Raw genomic sequence first — 17130 nt, forward strand, 5'->3', positions numbered from 1 at the left:
CGCACGGCGCCTCATCCAACCAGCGCCAGTCCCACTAAATCGGGCTAACACTACACATTTTTAAACCATTAAAGTGACTGCAAGTGGACGTTTCGGATCTTTTTTTCTTCTTCTTCTCGATCCTTTCTTTTCATTCAGCCGCGGAAATCTTCTTTCGAAGTCGGACAAATCTGATCCCAGATGAATTCCGTGAAGTTAGCGGCATTTGGAAGTGAGGAGCTGGGTAGTGGGAGTGGAGAAAATCCAAGTGGCGTTGAGTGGATTAGGGCTACTTGTCGGATAACCCGTAAGGATGTCTCCGACTGATTCGAACTTCGATTCAAACACAAACTCAGTGTCCGAGGAGCAGTTGTGAACATTACTGTCTGTATTACCGCGGAGCTCAGGAACTCTCCCTCCACCCCGATCCCCCCTCTGTCTTTGGCTCTGCTGTAGAACTTCCAAAATTAGATGAAATAGACAAGAACACGCATTCTCACTGGATTAACACCGTTTCCAGCTGCTCTTAGAGATGCCTGCTTATCTCACAGGAGTTTACCTTCTGCTGGTATTTCTAAACATTTCTTCAGGTATGAGTTGCTTATTGCCTAAACATTTTTTCCCCCTTAGCCTGTGTTCTAGTGATAGAAAGTTTCCAAATAATACCCGATGGGCACGTGCATATGCAATAATGTAGCGATGGTGAAACAAAAAGTGAAGGGAAAGAAGATGATGGATTTTCTCAGTTGTATCTGTAACAGCAGCCCGCAAGTATTTGGGTCACCTTTGCTCTCTGCAGACTGCAGTACCAGTGTGTGGCCCCTGACCCATGCTGCGTGCTGACTGGAGGAGCTGGAGGTGACCCTGCTGTCCAGTGAAATACCTTTTATAAACCACTTATTATAATTCACTGGAGCTCACAGCTGAATGCATGGGCTGCTGTTAGGTTTATGTGAGAACTCTCAGTTTTGCAATCGCATGAGATCATTTGCATGACTAAGTGCAGGAGGAGTTAGCTGGTGGTAGGTTGTCGCCCTTTTAAATTCATTATATAGGGGTGTACTTAAGAACAGAGGCTCTGCACAATATCCTCTCATGTTCAGGCACTGCATGTTGGGAAATCAGCCACCAGCCATCTTTAAACATCATTCTCACTGGGAGAAATCTGAGACAAAGACTGAAAAAAGAAAAAAGCTTTTGGATTACCAGTATGCACATTGATTATTACCCACAGAGTTTTATTTTTGTCTATTGAACGACCAATGTTAACCTTGAGCAGTGAAGTCACAGGTGGAGGTTGGGGGTGCATAACCTGAAAGAAAGGATTTATTGGAGTGTTTTGTGCAATTTATTGTGATATGTAATTTGATGGATTGGCTCAGTCTATCCTAAATAACCCACAATGACCATTTGAAAGCACGCGTTTCCAAATATTTGCAAATGTAGCCTTAATATGTGTGCGTGTGTACTTTTGAATGCACTTTAGACTCATAACACATGAAATTACATTTGTTTCATTTACTATTTATATATTTATTTATTTTTTCCTTTAAAGAAACCATGATGCTTCTGCTGGCGCCAGACTCGTTCACTCTGTAAAGCAGAGGCAGCTGTCAGTAACATTAACAGTGGCCACAAGCTGCAAAAGAACTGCTATGTTTTCAGCACTAGAGCTTTCGTAAGTGTCTGACACTGAGTGATGGTTTTATCTGATGCAGAACTTCCTTTCCTTGACACACAAGGTGATTCTTCCAAAGCTTACAGCAGCTCAAATAACTTGAGAAAAGACGTGTGGTTTAAACACAACCTTACTTTTGGATCACATTCTTTAAAATAAACATACGAAAAGTTGTATTTACTTCACACTTTCCAAACCGCTGAATATGTGCTAAATGGTCTTCCAGACCACTTTAATGAAAGCAAAAACAGCGCACAGCAGTAACGTGGCTATAATGCAGCTTTTAACCTGCCCTTTTCTTAAATTTCAATGGTCAGTCAAAAAAAGGGGGAAACATGCTAAAGCTTGCGCATCCTCTTCACCAAGGGCACTAAAATGTGCGTGACACCAATTTTCCAGTACGTTGTCTGTAAATTTGCACACTGAGAAATTTGGTAACCGCATAATTCCAAGAGTTTTCAGGGAGATTTGAGAAGTACGGCTCACTCGTCTAGTTTAAAAAAAAAAAAAAAAAATGTCTCTGAACTATAATCATCTATATCCATAGGCACCTACTCAATGCTTTTTTTTTTGTCAGGATACAAGAAGCAAACTGGCAAGAGGAAGTTAAAAGTGAACATAATAACTTCTGTGTGGTTCATGTGAACAGCCCTGCGATGAAATTAACCCCTTAGTAGAAGGCCAAGTACTAATAACAGTATTTAACAGTATTTACTTAATTCTCTTTTGACTAATGCAGTGGACAGATTTTTTGACAAATGGTCACCGAGTGAGTTGGAAGAGGTTATTAGGTGCAGAGTACATGTAATACCACAGTTTGAACCCATGAGAATATGCTCTTATGATTGATTATAGAGACTTTATACCTGAGATAGCTGCCATTTCTCTTGCAAATGGTCCAAATTGCAATCAGAATGATTACATCTTTTTCCGATTCCTAATGTGTTTAATATAAACACACCTAAATATGGCAAAGATCTTCAAGCTGGATGCTTGGTGACTTGATCATACACAGAAACCTTCAGCTATTGGTGTCATTTTAAGTAATAAATCAGGTAATAAGGATGATGTTCAATAATCTAAATGATGCACATAAAAAGCACGTGCTCTTGTCGAGATGGCCTTTTCCTTTTCTTCCCATGTGCACATCTTAATTATGCGTCCCCAGAGTGTTGTTGTCTCACCATTCTACCTGCTTTGTTTAAAGGTCTGCAAAGACTGCATAAAAAGGTACTACAGGAAATATAAGATCGGCCCATTCTGTTGTTCTTCGTTAAGATGGCTGTTTTACAGCTGCGCTTTCAAACTAAGTCGAGGATCATTATTAAAACACTGCCAGCTTAACTGTCACTAGGATCATTACTTTAGCCTTTAGCAATAAATATCCAAATCCTCTGAGGTGACATCTTACCTTTATAAAGCTTCTCATCCACATCAGTGGATTAGCTCACTGATAGCAAAAACATATTCTCAGTCAGTATGATTGTTAAGTACAAGAGGGACTCAGAGACCAGCAGGACACAGCCCAATTTTATCATCGCTGTGAACAGCAACCCTGCAGAGGGTAGTTTAGCTGAAACATCTGGCCTGCCTCCTGGAGCTTGCTGTACGCAGGTCACAGATCACACATACTTATCATTTTGTTTCGGGCACTGGATGCTATAGGTTGACTTTTGGGGCTCAAAACAAAACGTCCAGCACCTGTTACTCAGTGCTAGACCTCAAGCAAGAATGGTTTAACTAGGGGAAGCTGACCCTAAGCTAACAAGACTCCCTACAGTCGTTGCGATGGTGACAGTGATGAGATGACTCCCACTACTAATGAGGATTTCTTTGCTATGGATGATAGGGCTGATAGGATGTCTTTGTAAGCCAAGAATTCCTTTGTTTGTTGGTTGAAATTGTGATGTTCCTTAGGAATAATGCAGCTTATAAGCTTCAGTGGACATTCATTTGGTTGGAAAGAACTTTCATGTTTATTTTGGTTTGAATACACCAGTATGTGGGATCTTCTTCACACTGACTGAGTACATGCTTCTTAAACAACCCTAAGCTGGTTGCAAATTAATGTGTGCCCATGAGTTCCAGTAGCTTTATGTTTTTCTCACTGCTCTTTAAGATACATCCGACTTATACATCTGAACATCAGATTATATGGATGCTTCATTTTAACCATCTGAATGTGATAGACATCCTAAATCTTAGTGGAATTTTTCATTGTCATTCAAAGCATCCAAATCAGAGAGTGTAAAAAATTAGGTCGTTTCACATGAAGGTTGTTTGACACAAGCATTTACTCATGAGAAGCTGGTCCATCAAGAACTGTTGAAACAGAATAACTAAGACTGCATGTTTACTCCCCCAAACCCCTGCAGATGTTGCTGCAATTGTTTGGTTCAGCCTGAATGTGCATAAATGCATACGCAATGCCGTTAGCGTGAGCTTGTTTTTAATGTGTTTTCAGATTGTCTGCTGAAAGCTGTGATTCATAATTGCTTCCCTTGTTTACTCACTTGTTTTTTGTGGTGCTGTGGGGCTGAATGTGGTTGCTTGCCTGGGGAGGATCAAGCTACTGGGAGCTTTGACGAGTGCCTGTGGCCCTGTGGGCAACAGGTCATCACACCTTCACACAGACACACAAACATATACACAGAGAGGCAAAAGTGCTTGAACATCTCATTTTGAGGGGGATCGATTATTGTCTGCCTCCCCTGCAAAGGTAGCAGGTTGCTTGCCTGGAGGATCTTCACAAATCTCTACTGTCTCAGTCTTTTCAAGTCATATTTTAAAAATAGAACACAAACAAAAAAATAATGTAACAATAAGAGTTTAAACTGTTTACCTCACCAGGATAATATTTATACAGTGTCACAACTTAATAAAGTGTAACAGCAACTGATTGCATGTGTGAAACATATTATATTGTTATAATTAAAACGTTATTAAAAGCATAAAGCTCAGCATAAAATTCAACTCTAAGTCTCAGTGTAATTGTTACCTCACTGTGTATTCAATCAGGGTGATATAATATATAGCAATCCATGTAGTTTTGTTCATTTGGAGTGAATCCAGATCAAGACTTGTGGAAAACGTTTCCTTCAAGTTTTTGTGTTTCAATCAGAAAAAAAGCCAGATCAGTTAAGTTTGATTAGCTCCTGATTGACCCTCAACAATTTTGCCATATCACTGACCTAACATTGCCTTTGAGAGAAAATCAAAGGCAATGTGTGCTAGTACTTCGTCAGATGCTGGAAGTGAATGAACACCCTTTTTTCCCCTTCAACATTTCGTGAGCTTTGCAGGCTTTGTATGCTCTGCAAGAGCTTTGTTCAGCAGCAATATTTTCTTTGAGAAGAAATACATAGTTTGGTAAGATCTCTCCAAATCTGCAGACTATTTACATGCACAAAAACTGTATTGTACACTAAATGGAAAGACCTAAAAAGCAAATATGGGCAACCTTTATTTTTATTTTTTTAATTTGGCTGTTATGCTTGTCAATCTGCGGTATTGTTCTTCATTCCTCAAACGCTGTCAAGAAAACCTTAAATAGTAAAGCAATAGCTTTGCTCATCTGGAGAGAAAAACGTCTAAGCTTCAGAAATGGCTGTGGGTTTGTGGTTTTCTCTGGGTTGTTTGTACTCCTCTGGCCATAGTTTCCTGTTCTGAGGTTATTGTCCAGCTATGTCTGTGTGTTGAAGCACTTAGGATAATTACTTCTCTAAATAAATCAGCTCTCCATTGTCCTGAGGTTTTATAAATATTGTGATATTCTGCACCCAAAGTGTGTGGTTAATCTGCATAATCTGTTGTTTCATTCTCTAACAGTCAAGATGGGTTAAGGCATGCTTTGCTGATATTTTCAGGGAAATCACTGAAATTTATCATTGGGATCCATTTCACATTGGTGCTAGCAGCAATCGGAGTGCTATAATGGTGGCAATACTTTAAAGTGCAATTATCTGTTCTTCCAGGATTTAGATTTGAAAGGGTCAGAGTAACATGACCTCAGAGATACTTCCTGAGGTGACCTCTGTGAGTTATCTCCTTTCCATCCAGGCATACCAGTAATCAATAGAGTCAATATTCTGTTTGATAGGTCTTTAGAAGTCTTTCCATCATAAAGCTCAGACATAGGTGCAAAACCACATATATTCTCTTACATATCTATTAGGCTACCTCTGACTGTTAAACCTATACAGTAACACAGGCTACCAAAGAAAATGGCTCAGGATTGTGAGATTACCCCATCAGTAATGCACATTACCCATTTCCTCAATCCTTCTCATCTTTCACCTTTATTTGTCTCCTGTCTCTCCCCGTCATTACTGACAATGTTCAAAGCTCTCCATGTGAAGACTTCAGCATAAAGAACTGTTTCCCACCAGAGCATCTCCCACCGAAGAGCCCGAAACGTGCATAAATTTCTTTTAATTAGGGCACCTATTATTAGTTGGCACTTGAAACACTATGCTTTGGATCAGTGTTTCCTCTAGGATTTTGTAAGCAATGGGGTGGGAAATGGTTTTGTTGTTCCTGGGTAGTGCATGGGTAGTCTGTTGGGAAAAGTGTTGGGAAAGCGATGCTTGACTGTAAAACATTCTAAGGAAATATTAACTGGCATCTGTTTGTTAATACATAATTCAAATTTAACATGCGACTTACAGGATATACATTAGCCTAAGTGGGATTTTTTTTGCAGTCTGAGTTAGTACACTTCATTTTTGTGGACATTTGTGGAAGCAGAGTGTTTGATGAGCAATAGATAAATCTTGTTGAGAAACAGAGGATATTGCACTTTCATATGAAAGTGACTTTTTAGTGTGATCTACTTTAGGAATCCCTCCTCCCGCCTCAAAAAAAGAAAATTTCACAATATATTATGAATTAATCACTCTATAAACACTACGTTGTTTTGCATGTTGAAGTATAATAACAAAAAGACTGAAGGAGTTTCATATTTGAATATATTCCAAACATGTTTTAGAAGAAAAGTTAAGAGGGGCTTTTCATCACACTGGATATTTTCAGACACCAGGATAGTGACAGATGGTGTGGTGTCAGCTTCTCAAGTATATGGAACCGAGCCACTGGGTGCTAATAATATATGAGAATTTTATGTCATTCAAATTCAGACACTGAGATGAAACGCAACAGTCTCGAACAGACGAACAGAACCTCGAAGCCAAACACTGTATCTAATATTCCCGTCATTAGACAGAGGTTGATGCAGGTGAAAGCATCTCAAGTGTTTTGATATTAACTCTCATTAGCTTGTGAAGACAGTGGAAAATATGTGCCCTATGTATTAGTCACCATATGCATGGACATGTGGACTCTGTGTGTAAAGATTCAAAGTATTCTTAACTTTAAAACCTATTTCCTCTAATTTGGTAAAGTTATGAAATATAAATATATATTCATGTAAAATGTTAATGTCAGTCATGTTTGGTGTTTTTTGTTTTTTTAGTAGAGGGATATGAGCATCTGACAGCTAATTTAGCATGATGTAAAAGCATCAGACATACATGTTACAAATTTATGATGCACATTGTATTCTGTTTATCATCCACTGCAATAGCTGAATAATAACCATTTTAGTTGAATAACCATTTTCTTCATCACTTTTCCTTCATTTTTCAGCCACTTCACGAGAAACATAACTCTTTTTATTTTTTGCCTGCTCTCATCAAGAATTTTGCATTTTTGAATTCAGCTCTAGCCTTGTGTAAATAAGGCTGAAACTAATATTGTAATAAAGCCGGGCTTTGCCTGCTTACTAGATTCAATTTTCTCTCTAGCAGTGCTGGGCTACACTGTGCCTGAAGGCCATTTTTTGATAGTCCGTGAAACTGAGGCTTGCTGAGAGATACGATAGCCACCGGCCAGTGTCTCATCCCATTAGAAAATGGCTCAGGTTAATGAGAGAGAACGAAAGGAACAAATGTTGACAGGGATGGCAACGGCAGGCTTTGGTCGCGATGTTGTGAAGTACGTTAATTAACCCGTGTTCAGAATCTGTATGAAAACAGAGATAAAAAGAAAGTTCAGTTGCTCATTCATCTCACAGAGGTTGTCTTCACATTGACTTTGATTTTCCAATGCAATGAGAGCTAAAAGAGCGGATTTACACCATATTTAATTCCAATCCACAAAAAAAAAAAAAAAAAATACCTGCGGTGTTTTGCTGACTTCAAACAGCTACTTTGTTATGAACTTGATCAAATGAGAACTGTAGCCAGATTTGGTTTTATTTTCCACAAATCAACTGCGTTTACATTGTGTCAATACAATCTTTTGCAAGCAGCTCATTACATCATTATTTCTGAAACTGAAAACAACGTGTTAACTCTTAACACAAGTTTGTACAACACACAAAGAAGCATTTTACCTCAGAAACACCTTTTTTTGATAACCACAAAAGCATAAAGAGGTTATTGGATCATTACCATTCAACGAATCCAAAAGCAAACCCAAAAGCTGGGCTTATGTGTCAACAATCAACCTAAGAACCTGTGCCAACACGTGCGATCTACAGCACCATTGCAAATGGAGCCAAATAAAAAGCTGTTCACACAGATAAATTCTCAAATTGCTGCCACATGAGTAATCGCCCTCAAAAAATCTATTGGCCTCTCCTATGGTAAGCTTTTTTACAGAAGTAAAAAAAACAACAAAACAAAAACTTATCAACACTTTAGTCTTTCAAATAGCAGAAATAGAGTGAAAAGCAATTTGGCAGAAACACAGAATGATATCTGTGGAGTGGAAGTGACTGACAGGATTGTTAAAAATAAAGAAATAAAGGTCAGGATATTATAAACTTCCAGAAGCCAGCTCTCATTCTCTCACTGCTGTGCTTTCTTGCCGCTTGTATGTTACTGCATTATTGCTTCATGTTTTATGTGTGACATTGGCAAGTCAAACTCCCATAATCAGATTGAATAAATAGCATTACCACCATTTGTTATAATATTTTAAGAAGTTTTACAAATGGTGGGAAACACTACTCTTTTTAAAGAAAGATAAAAACCCCCCGATTCAATTGGATTCAAACTGCATTTTGCATCGCAAGTCCACTAAGGCCTAATATTTCAAATGAGGAATGTGTTTTTATGGTGGTAATATAGCACCACCAGCAGCAGCAGAAGCGGCAGCTGTGTTTTGATAAGACTTACATGTGGCTCCTCGGCATGAACGCTGCCAATGTGTCAAACACCAATTTGTGTTTTTAAAATGTTCAGACCTAAGATTTGAAACTGTTTTGAGAAAAGACAAAATTACATTTATATGTGATATACACTGCTGTATAAGCATTTCCAGGTGAACCTGCTGATTTGTGGGTAAAAAGTAACATGCCACGCTTCATTTCTTCAGTACTTGTTAAAACCAGCTTTCAGAGAGTTTCCTTAGTTACAAGGAAACAAAGGACGCCTGAAAAACCAGATTCCCTGAATTTCTGATGAGTTAAGGAATCAGAAGATATTTATTTCCCTTTTTCTTTGTTCCACAAGTAGCACGAATAAGTCCAACAGGTGTCAGCCAGCTAAGATAACAGGCTGTTGGTATCATAAGAAAGTGCAATGTGCTTTGCAAACTGAGAGCGCAACCCATTTTTAATGTCTTAATGTGCAGGAAATGAGCCCATTTTAAGAAATGTGCTCATTTAGTTTCTTTCCAGTGATTAAGATTAAGAAGACTATTAACAATCTTAATGTGTTAATTGGTAAACATCAGAGATGCTTGTGGATGGATTTCCTTGTCTTTAGTCAAAGAGTCCCCTTTCAGTATTTAAGTTATACCAATAATCTGCCTGTAGCAGACACAGGTGAGAATAGAATTGATCTTAATATAATTCTTGGCAAGAATACAAACATAAATATTGTCTAAAATGTAGAATATGTGTGAATGTAATCTATCTGCAATAGCAGCACTAAAAAAGAGAAATCCAAAAAATACAGAACAATATAGCATGAAGGAATTTTCTGTATTATTTTTCATGGATATTTTATATGGATTTTTTAACTTCACACCAAATGTTACTATTTAAAATGTACAGAAATGCCCCAAAACACCTGAAAAAACTCCAAGACATTATTTTTTATTACTATTGCTATTTCTCTTATTATTATGGCAGTGAAGTGTATACTGTATATCAGGTATATGTCTACATTTGGGGCTTATTGCACAGCAGGTAAAATTGATTGAGCTATAAAACTATAATAACAGTCTTAATAAGATCTTATGATTGCTGTAACTATCTGTACAATCCATGACGGTGGCATCTTGTTCTGCTTCTTCATAAAAGAGACAGAATTTGAGACTTTAAGAAAGAAGGGTTTGTAGGGAATTGCAAGCTTATTTGGGGGTTTATTTGTATGTGTGTCCATTAATATTATGACATGGCATAAACAGCATGTGTACAGTTTGTGCATAAAATGGGATTTTGCCAACGAGAAAGACTTCTATTAGAGTGCTTCAGTTTTGTAGTTGAATTTAGTGCTTTGGGCAAAGTCTCACTCCCCTCACAGTGTGACAGTTAGTTCACATCTGGGCTGTCACTACCAGGGGCACAATTAGGACCAAAAATAAATGTAGGTCATGCAGACATGCACATGTGACATGCAATAGCGCAGCATGAGCGTAATGTGAAATTAGAGTATTGATTTATTTAGTTTAGGAGAAAATTATTTAAATAAAACATTTATTTTTTAAGTTTCAAGCCTCTTAGGGCACAGGGAAGGAAACAACATAGACTACAGGTGGTCTGATGTACTCAATTTAACTGATTACACTAAGACTGTAGACTACACTGTAGCTTCAGCTAGTGAAATGATAAGACTCACATTAACACTTTAAATAACACATTTCATTAAAAAATCTTAATGTGTAATCATTTATTACAGATATACAAATGAAAGTGTGTGTGTTTTTCTTTAATCATAACAAATGACCTTTTTGCCAATTCACTGTCTCTCTATTCATGGGAAGTTTTGCTCTCGGGCTCTGCTTGAGTGATAATCAATGGCCTGTACAGGCACTTTACTTTCCACTGAACATTTAATGGAGTGAGAATAAGCCTCTCAGACGTGCTACTGGCCTTTCCAGGCAGTTGTGTACCGGAGATAAATGGCTGAAATCATCTCACCTTAGCTTATGGTGCAGGAATAAACAATATAGTTAGCACATAAAAAGCCAAACATGTCTACTGACAATATTTCACACAGCAGACTTTACTTTTAAACAGTATTAGCATAAGCTAAACAGCAATGAATGAATGGACTAATACAAAGGGGGAAAAAAAGTTATCTGATTCTTTCTCTCTGCAGGGATATAAGACACGTGCAATATGTTTGCCCCCTTATGTGAGTTATAGACAGGTTGATGGATTTATCCTGCAGTTAATGTGTCCTGGTGACCTACTTGGCTCAGATGATTATCATGTACCAGCAATGTTCTGGTTCGAGTATGCCCAGGGGACTTTATTGTGTGTTACCTTTCCAGTGAGCGTTTAACAGATGGCAACCCAAAGTGTTTTTTTCCACTCTCTTTTATTTACCAGCCATAAGAGCCTGTCTGGGTTTTGTTTTCACTATGTGAGTCTGTATGTGTATAAGTGTGACAAAATGTGGTACTGCCCACTCTACTATAGTAGAAACTAGTACAACAGAGGCTTAAAGCACTTTTGCAGCTGTTTGGAGAGGATGTCTGTCAGTCTATGAATAGATGCTTTAAGTTTGGTAGAATCTTCAAGATGTAGTCCAGAAACAGCACAGAAGCTTTAAAACTTAGAAGATGGGTATGGTTTAATCAAACGGCAACCTCCAGGGCTCAGAAATTAAGCCTATAAACATACAAGTGTCAAAAACTGCAGCTTCTCAAATGTCCATGTCAGACTGTAAGCCGCTCCTAACAGATTTTATTTTAAGATCACATTTACAGCAGAAACGGACACATTTACAGCTGGTACAGCCTGTCTTTGATCTAATATTCCCCTTTATAATAGCTGTTCATAATAGCTGAAGGGATGTGCCTGAAAGATGTCCTCACACATGATGCTAGCTAATCAAGCTAGCTAGTGTCTGCTCATTACTTAGTACTCCACCTTCTTGTCCAAACCTGGTCATTTCTGGCTCAAAGAAGAAGAAAAAAACACGTTTATATACAGTGTAGTGAGAAAATATTTGCCCCCTTTCTGATTTCTTGGCTTTTTTTTTTCGCAAAAAACCTAAAGTGAACTGTAATTAACCACATTTTTTTTAAAGGCTCGGTGTTACCAGCCACACCCAGGCTTGATTTCTTCCAGACCTGCTGAATCACTTAAATACAACCTGTCTGACAAAGTGAAGTAGGCTGAAAGATCTCAAAAAGCAACATATAGTGCCACGATCTAAAGAAACAGCTGAGGAAAAAAAGTCATTGACAAGGATCAGTCTGAAAAGGGTTAAATGTCACTGTCTGGACTTAAATCCAATTGAGGTACTTTCTCGTGACCTTAAACATGCCATTTATGTTCAAACCCTCCAATGTGGCTGAATTCTGCAAAGATGAGTGGGCCAAAATTCTCTGCAATGATTTGAAAGACTCAATGCCAGTTATTGCAAAAGCTTGATTACAGTTCTTGCTTCCAAGGGTGGCACAACTAGTGATTAGGTTTAATTGTGTCTTCAATTACTTTTTCACACAGAGCCAGGTAGGTTTGGATAGATTTTTTCCCTTATAGGCACCAGCATACCTGCCGCATTGCTCGCTTTGTGCCCCGCCATTAACATCATCATACATCCATTTATGCCCAACGTTATGGTGCAGGTAGTTGCTGCAGTATTTTCCTGAATGATAGGTGTTGCAGCTCAGATTAAACCCGACATTAGTGCTGATATAGGAGGAAAAGTCAAAACCAAAAGCAAAGGGATTGCAGAGTTTTCTTTTCAAACTGTTGCAACATCTCCCTCTGCGTAACCTGTGAATCGGTGAACTTCTGTACTGATGTATCATTAAAACGGCAGTAAAAGCAAGATGATTGTACACTTGTGTCTTCAACCCAGCTGTGGTGGCAGCAGCACAACAAGACCGGGTTACACAAATCGAGAGGTGCACGACCTGCAGAAATGGTGCCTGGCGATAGCGACATGATGTCAGTGTGAATAAATAACTCAGAATGAGTTGCCGTGCCCCTACTTTTATCTGACATATTTTATCTTACCAAACAAAAGGAGGTGCAACAGATTATTTACAGATTTGTATGTTTAACAAAAGAAATGTCAGTTGCTTACATCACCCTTTTCTCTTTTTTGACTTGTCTTGAGAATTTTCTTGTACCTGCTTTGGTCTTTTCACTGCTTATACAATCATTCATACTGAGGCTGCTGGCTTGAGCTCTAGATATCTTTAGCCTTAAGCTCTTTACCTTTGTCAGCTTATTTAAACCACACATGTGAAGGTTGGGGAAAGTACTTGAAGTTTTTCATTAACAATGTTCTTATAAATGTTTTTCATGGTGGTTCCCCTATGGTTGACTTTGGCAAACTTTCTGTATTTTTTACTCATGCTGAGAGAAGAAGACACATGCTAAGGTCATGTTAGCATGTAGCTATGAGTATGTGAAGTCCTATTTGCCTTCACCACTATGAACATGAATGTAACAGAGTAGTTTGTAATTGCAGTAAACATAGGCAAGACTGATCAGCCGGACACCAGTCCAGGCCAACAAGCCTGAAAACTGGCCAGTTCTGGTCCCAGCCCACAGATCAGTCTCCAGTAAAAAAATAGTTATATTATAACAATTATGTTTATAAGTTACATTATAGAAGCACTTGTATAATCTCACTGAATGCAAATGATTAATTGGACAGGCAAGGAATGGTGGCTGGTTGGAATTTGGTATTCATTTAATTGTGAATGTAATCATTAAATATTAATCTCAGAATAATTTTAAAAATAAATGAAAAATGAAAACGCCTTTAGTCCAGATTTTCATTAAATCAAATTTTAAGCCTGTGGTAAGCCTATTTCCACTCTGCTCATATCTTGCCCCGAACATCTGGGTGCTGCAGTTGGGAGGTGTTATCATGTCCATGACCTTGACTGTCCTCCCTGGAGACTGCCTCACTGCGCATTGTGTTGCAGGAAGAGAAGAAAGAAACCCTAATTTACAGCATTGTAACCAAAGTTGATCATAACTTCCCAGTAATTATAACCATATGTACAAATGCAATTCAAAATCAAATGTTTCAGCAAAATATGAGACAAAGTGCGGTTGTAGACACCTTGTCCTGGCCGCACACAGGCACAAAAACACACTCACATTCCTTCTCCTGCATTCTTGTGTGAATGACAGTGTTGAACTGCTCCACTTAATTGTAGTTTATACAGCCTGAGAAGGAATGTCTGGCATTCATTGCGTCTTTCTGTTTTACTTAACAAATGAGTATGTGCGAATCTTTGTAATATGTGTCTACCACAGATGCGTAGCCTGATTGCTTGACAGTTTGGGAAGTGCATTTCCTACCAAGAATGAGCTGAGAATATGGTTGCAACTCTCACATCTTTAATATGAAGCCACTAGCACGACATGGTTAGCTTACCTCAGCATAAAGACTGGAAACAGGAAACTGTAAAAAACTGTAAAAATGAGTTGTGGTTTAATGGGGGGTTATAAGCTAGAGTATATCTTGGCAGGTAGCAGCTCGGATCAGCTTACCTCCAGGCTGTAGCTTTTTAATGAACAGACATAAGAGGTGGATCTTCTCGTCTGACGTTCGTCGAGAAAACACACTTGTATATTTCCCCGAAAAAACATGTCTTTATTGTAGATCATAAAACCTAATCTGTTCATGAGACTTTTCACTCTATGATGTACTTCTGTGGCCTTATTAAAGCCAGTATTCTTTTGAGAACTCGGAGCCATTAAACAATAGCACATCAACCTTCCTAAAAGCCTTAGCACAAGACCTCATCTTTGATTGGTAGTTTAATCATATTTCCCTTTCTTTCAAGTTTTATAAATGACAAGTTAAATAATATGAATATTCCTCGTTTGACATTCACACTAATCAATTGTTAAAGTAACGGGGGCAGATATGACATTTACGAGCTCCCCTTTTGTGATAATTATGATTCAAGATTGGAGAAAATTAATAGTAAGTGACCGTGTGGGCTGCTTTTAAAATCACTATTACACCGCGCAGGATTTTACCTTTTGTGTCCATGTAACCTTTAGTACTACACAGTTTTATGAAACAAGCCTCTGGTCTCTCTTGCAGTCCCTTTTGATATAAAGCTGAATCCACATTAGTGAGATCATGGCCTTAGAGAAGTGGATTTGTTAGGTGTTATGCTGACATTTTAGTATAATAAGATGTGGTTAAAATACCCAAGGTGGTGCAGCGATGCAGAGCAAACACTTGCATACCATCATCTTGTCACGTTAATACCTTGGTGCTCTTAGTTAAGTCTGTGAAGCACTCATTTCTTATCCAGGCAGAAGTCATTTCATACTGAAGCCACTATTTTTTTGAAACTGAGGTGTACGTAGATGTCTGGCCAAAGGTGGAGAAGTAACAACCTTCATGTGGCACTTGCTGGCTCCTCAATTTAAAAATATCACCTTTTCTCTTTTGGCTGCTACCTAAAACTCAAAACACCTTCAGGCATTTTACCAAGTTCAGTTAGTCTTATTGTGCTCCAGCAGTGCTAGTTGATACTATGGTGGTCATTTGGTTATCAGCATGACTTGTCATGGCGGTCTCTCAGATGCTCTTTTAGCCTTTAAATCTGTCTTGTTTCAATCCCTTTCCTTAAAATCTGCCTTGAGAAGATGTCTGTTCAAACATGCGCTGTCATTTGATGCACAAGTACCGAATTCAGAAGCTTCTGGAAATCTCTGCCTCTCCATTAAATGTGTGGACTTTGATCCACGATCTAGCCCAAGGCTCACGAAAAAAGAAAGCTAAATGACTTTTTCCACACTGAAACAAAGGGACTGCCTTAACAAGATGTAGCTGTTCCACTTATTGCACACTCTTAAGCCTCACAAAAAAAATCTGCCTGCCTTTATTAGCTGTAGCTGAGTCCTCCTTTTCCAAAATGGCATTGCCGTTCAAGCACAGGTAATCCCATTGTACTGCAGGTAGAGATTTACCACCACAAGAGACTCTGGTAGTCTTGGCGTCAGCGTTACTCTTGCTGCTGCTGGCAGCTGTATGATCGTGTCATACAGCTGCCAGCAACAAGGTAGGAGGAAGCCGCTAAGTCTCCAGCATCCTACACTTGGTGCTTTTCTAGTACTTGCTTGTTTGGACAAACCACAAAGAGACAATTATGCACATTGTCTTAGAAGCCCATCTTAAGACTGAAGAACAAGATTTTGAGACTGAATGTGAACCAGAGGTGAAAACTGTAACCCAAGACTACAAGTGAGGGTCCAGAAATGTGTGTCAGCATTGTAAGCTCATTTGGTTCTGCTATTTGATATTTTCTTTCAATGTTTCTTTGGCTTGTTTCCAAACTGTCATACTCCCCTTTCATGCGCCATAAATCCATACATTATTCTACAGTAGATGACACTGGGGTGGGCTACCTAAGACCACCAACATTGTGCTAAATTACATTCCCATTGTGTTATTACAATCTCAGTGCTTATGATTTGTTATTTTAAAGGCCCTTCTTCCCCTATTATTACATCTTTTTTCCTCCTATTATATATCCCCCTTGCCTCCTTTTCTCCCTTACATATTCAAAATTTGAATGGCATACAAAATACCAACCTTGTTATCCAAATATAGTTTGACTTTCTACTGCATTTGATTCTCCAGAGAGATGCACTATTCACCTCTTTTCTTCACTGTCTGAAACAAAACTACACAGACAACAAGACAACAGCACTGCCTCAGGAACAACTAACTAAAAAAAAGAAGGAAAAAAAAAGATTTGTAGGTTCATAGGTGCTACAAATGACCTTTGTTGTGTGCGTGTGCACTCCATTGTGCACCTGTGTGCATGTTTTTGCATACTGATTATCTGCTGGCTGCTGGCCCTTTGCAGATAAAGCCTGGTCTTTTTGGGGGCCACTTGTGGCAGGCTGATATTGCCTTTCAGTAATGCCAAGGAGCTCAGGGACTTCTGTGGACCCCTAGGCATCAGCCCAACACAATTAAGAACAAGGAAAACAGCATGTGTGTTGTGAGCAGGGACCGAAGGCCACACTGGCTGCCTTGTTTGTATTGTTCTGATACTGGTTTAAATGTCTAGACAGTGTGTAAAATTGCACTCAAATTAAATATTTACAGTTTTTGCCCACAGCAGTATTGGTGGGATTGCCTTTTCTCTTTTTTAAATATTTGTTTTGAAAAGCTGCAGAATGTGTTTTGTTTTTCTTTGTGGTGGTTATGATTGCTAAACATCTTTTTTTTATATGATTCAGAGCTTTTTAAGCAACTTCTTCATTCAAGCAGCATTGTTTTCAGCTTCAATTG

The 17130-nt window shown here is 38.6% G+C and overlaps 1 protein-coding gene across 2 annotated transcripts in view; it reads left to right on the forward strand.

The window, feature by feature from the left end:
• Window positions 1–17130, forward strand: part of LOC116313120 (roundabout homolog 1-like) — an 81638-nt gene continuing 64508 nt past the window's right edge. For both annotated transcript variants that reach the window (XM_039618820.1, XM_031730691.2), the window contains exon 1: window positions 1–569. In XM_039618820.1, the coding sequence (XP_039474754.1) occupies window positions 512–569 (58 nt within the window). In that variant the 5' untranslated portion in view covers window positions 1–511. The remainder of the gene's footprint in view (window positions 570–17130) is intronic.

Source organism: Oreochromis aureus, linkage group 10 (assembly GCF_013358895.1).
Source record: "Oreochromis aureus strain Israel breed Guangdong linkage group 10, ZZ_aureus, whole genome shotgun sequence".
Lineage (NCBI taxonomy): Eukaryota > Metazoa > Chordata > Actinopteri > Cichliformes > Cichlidae > Oreochromis > Oreochromis aureus.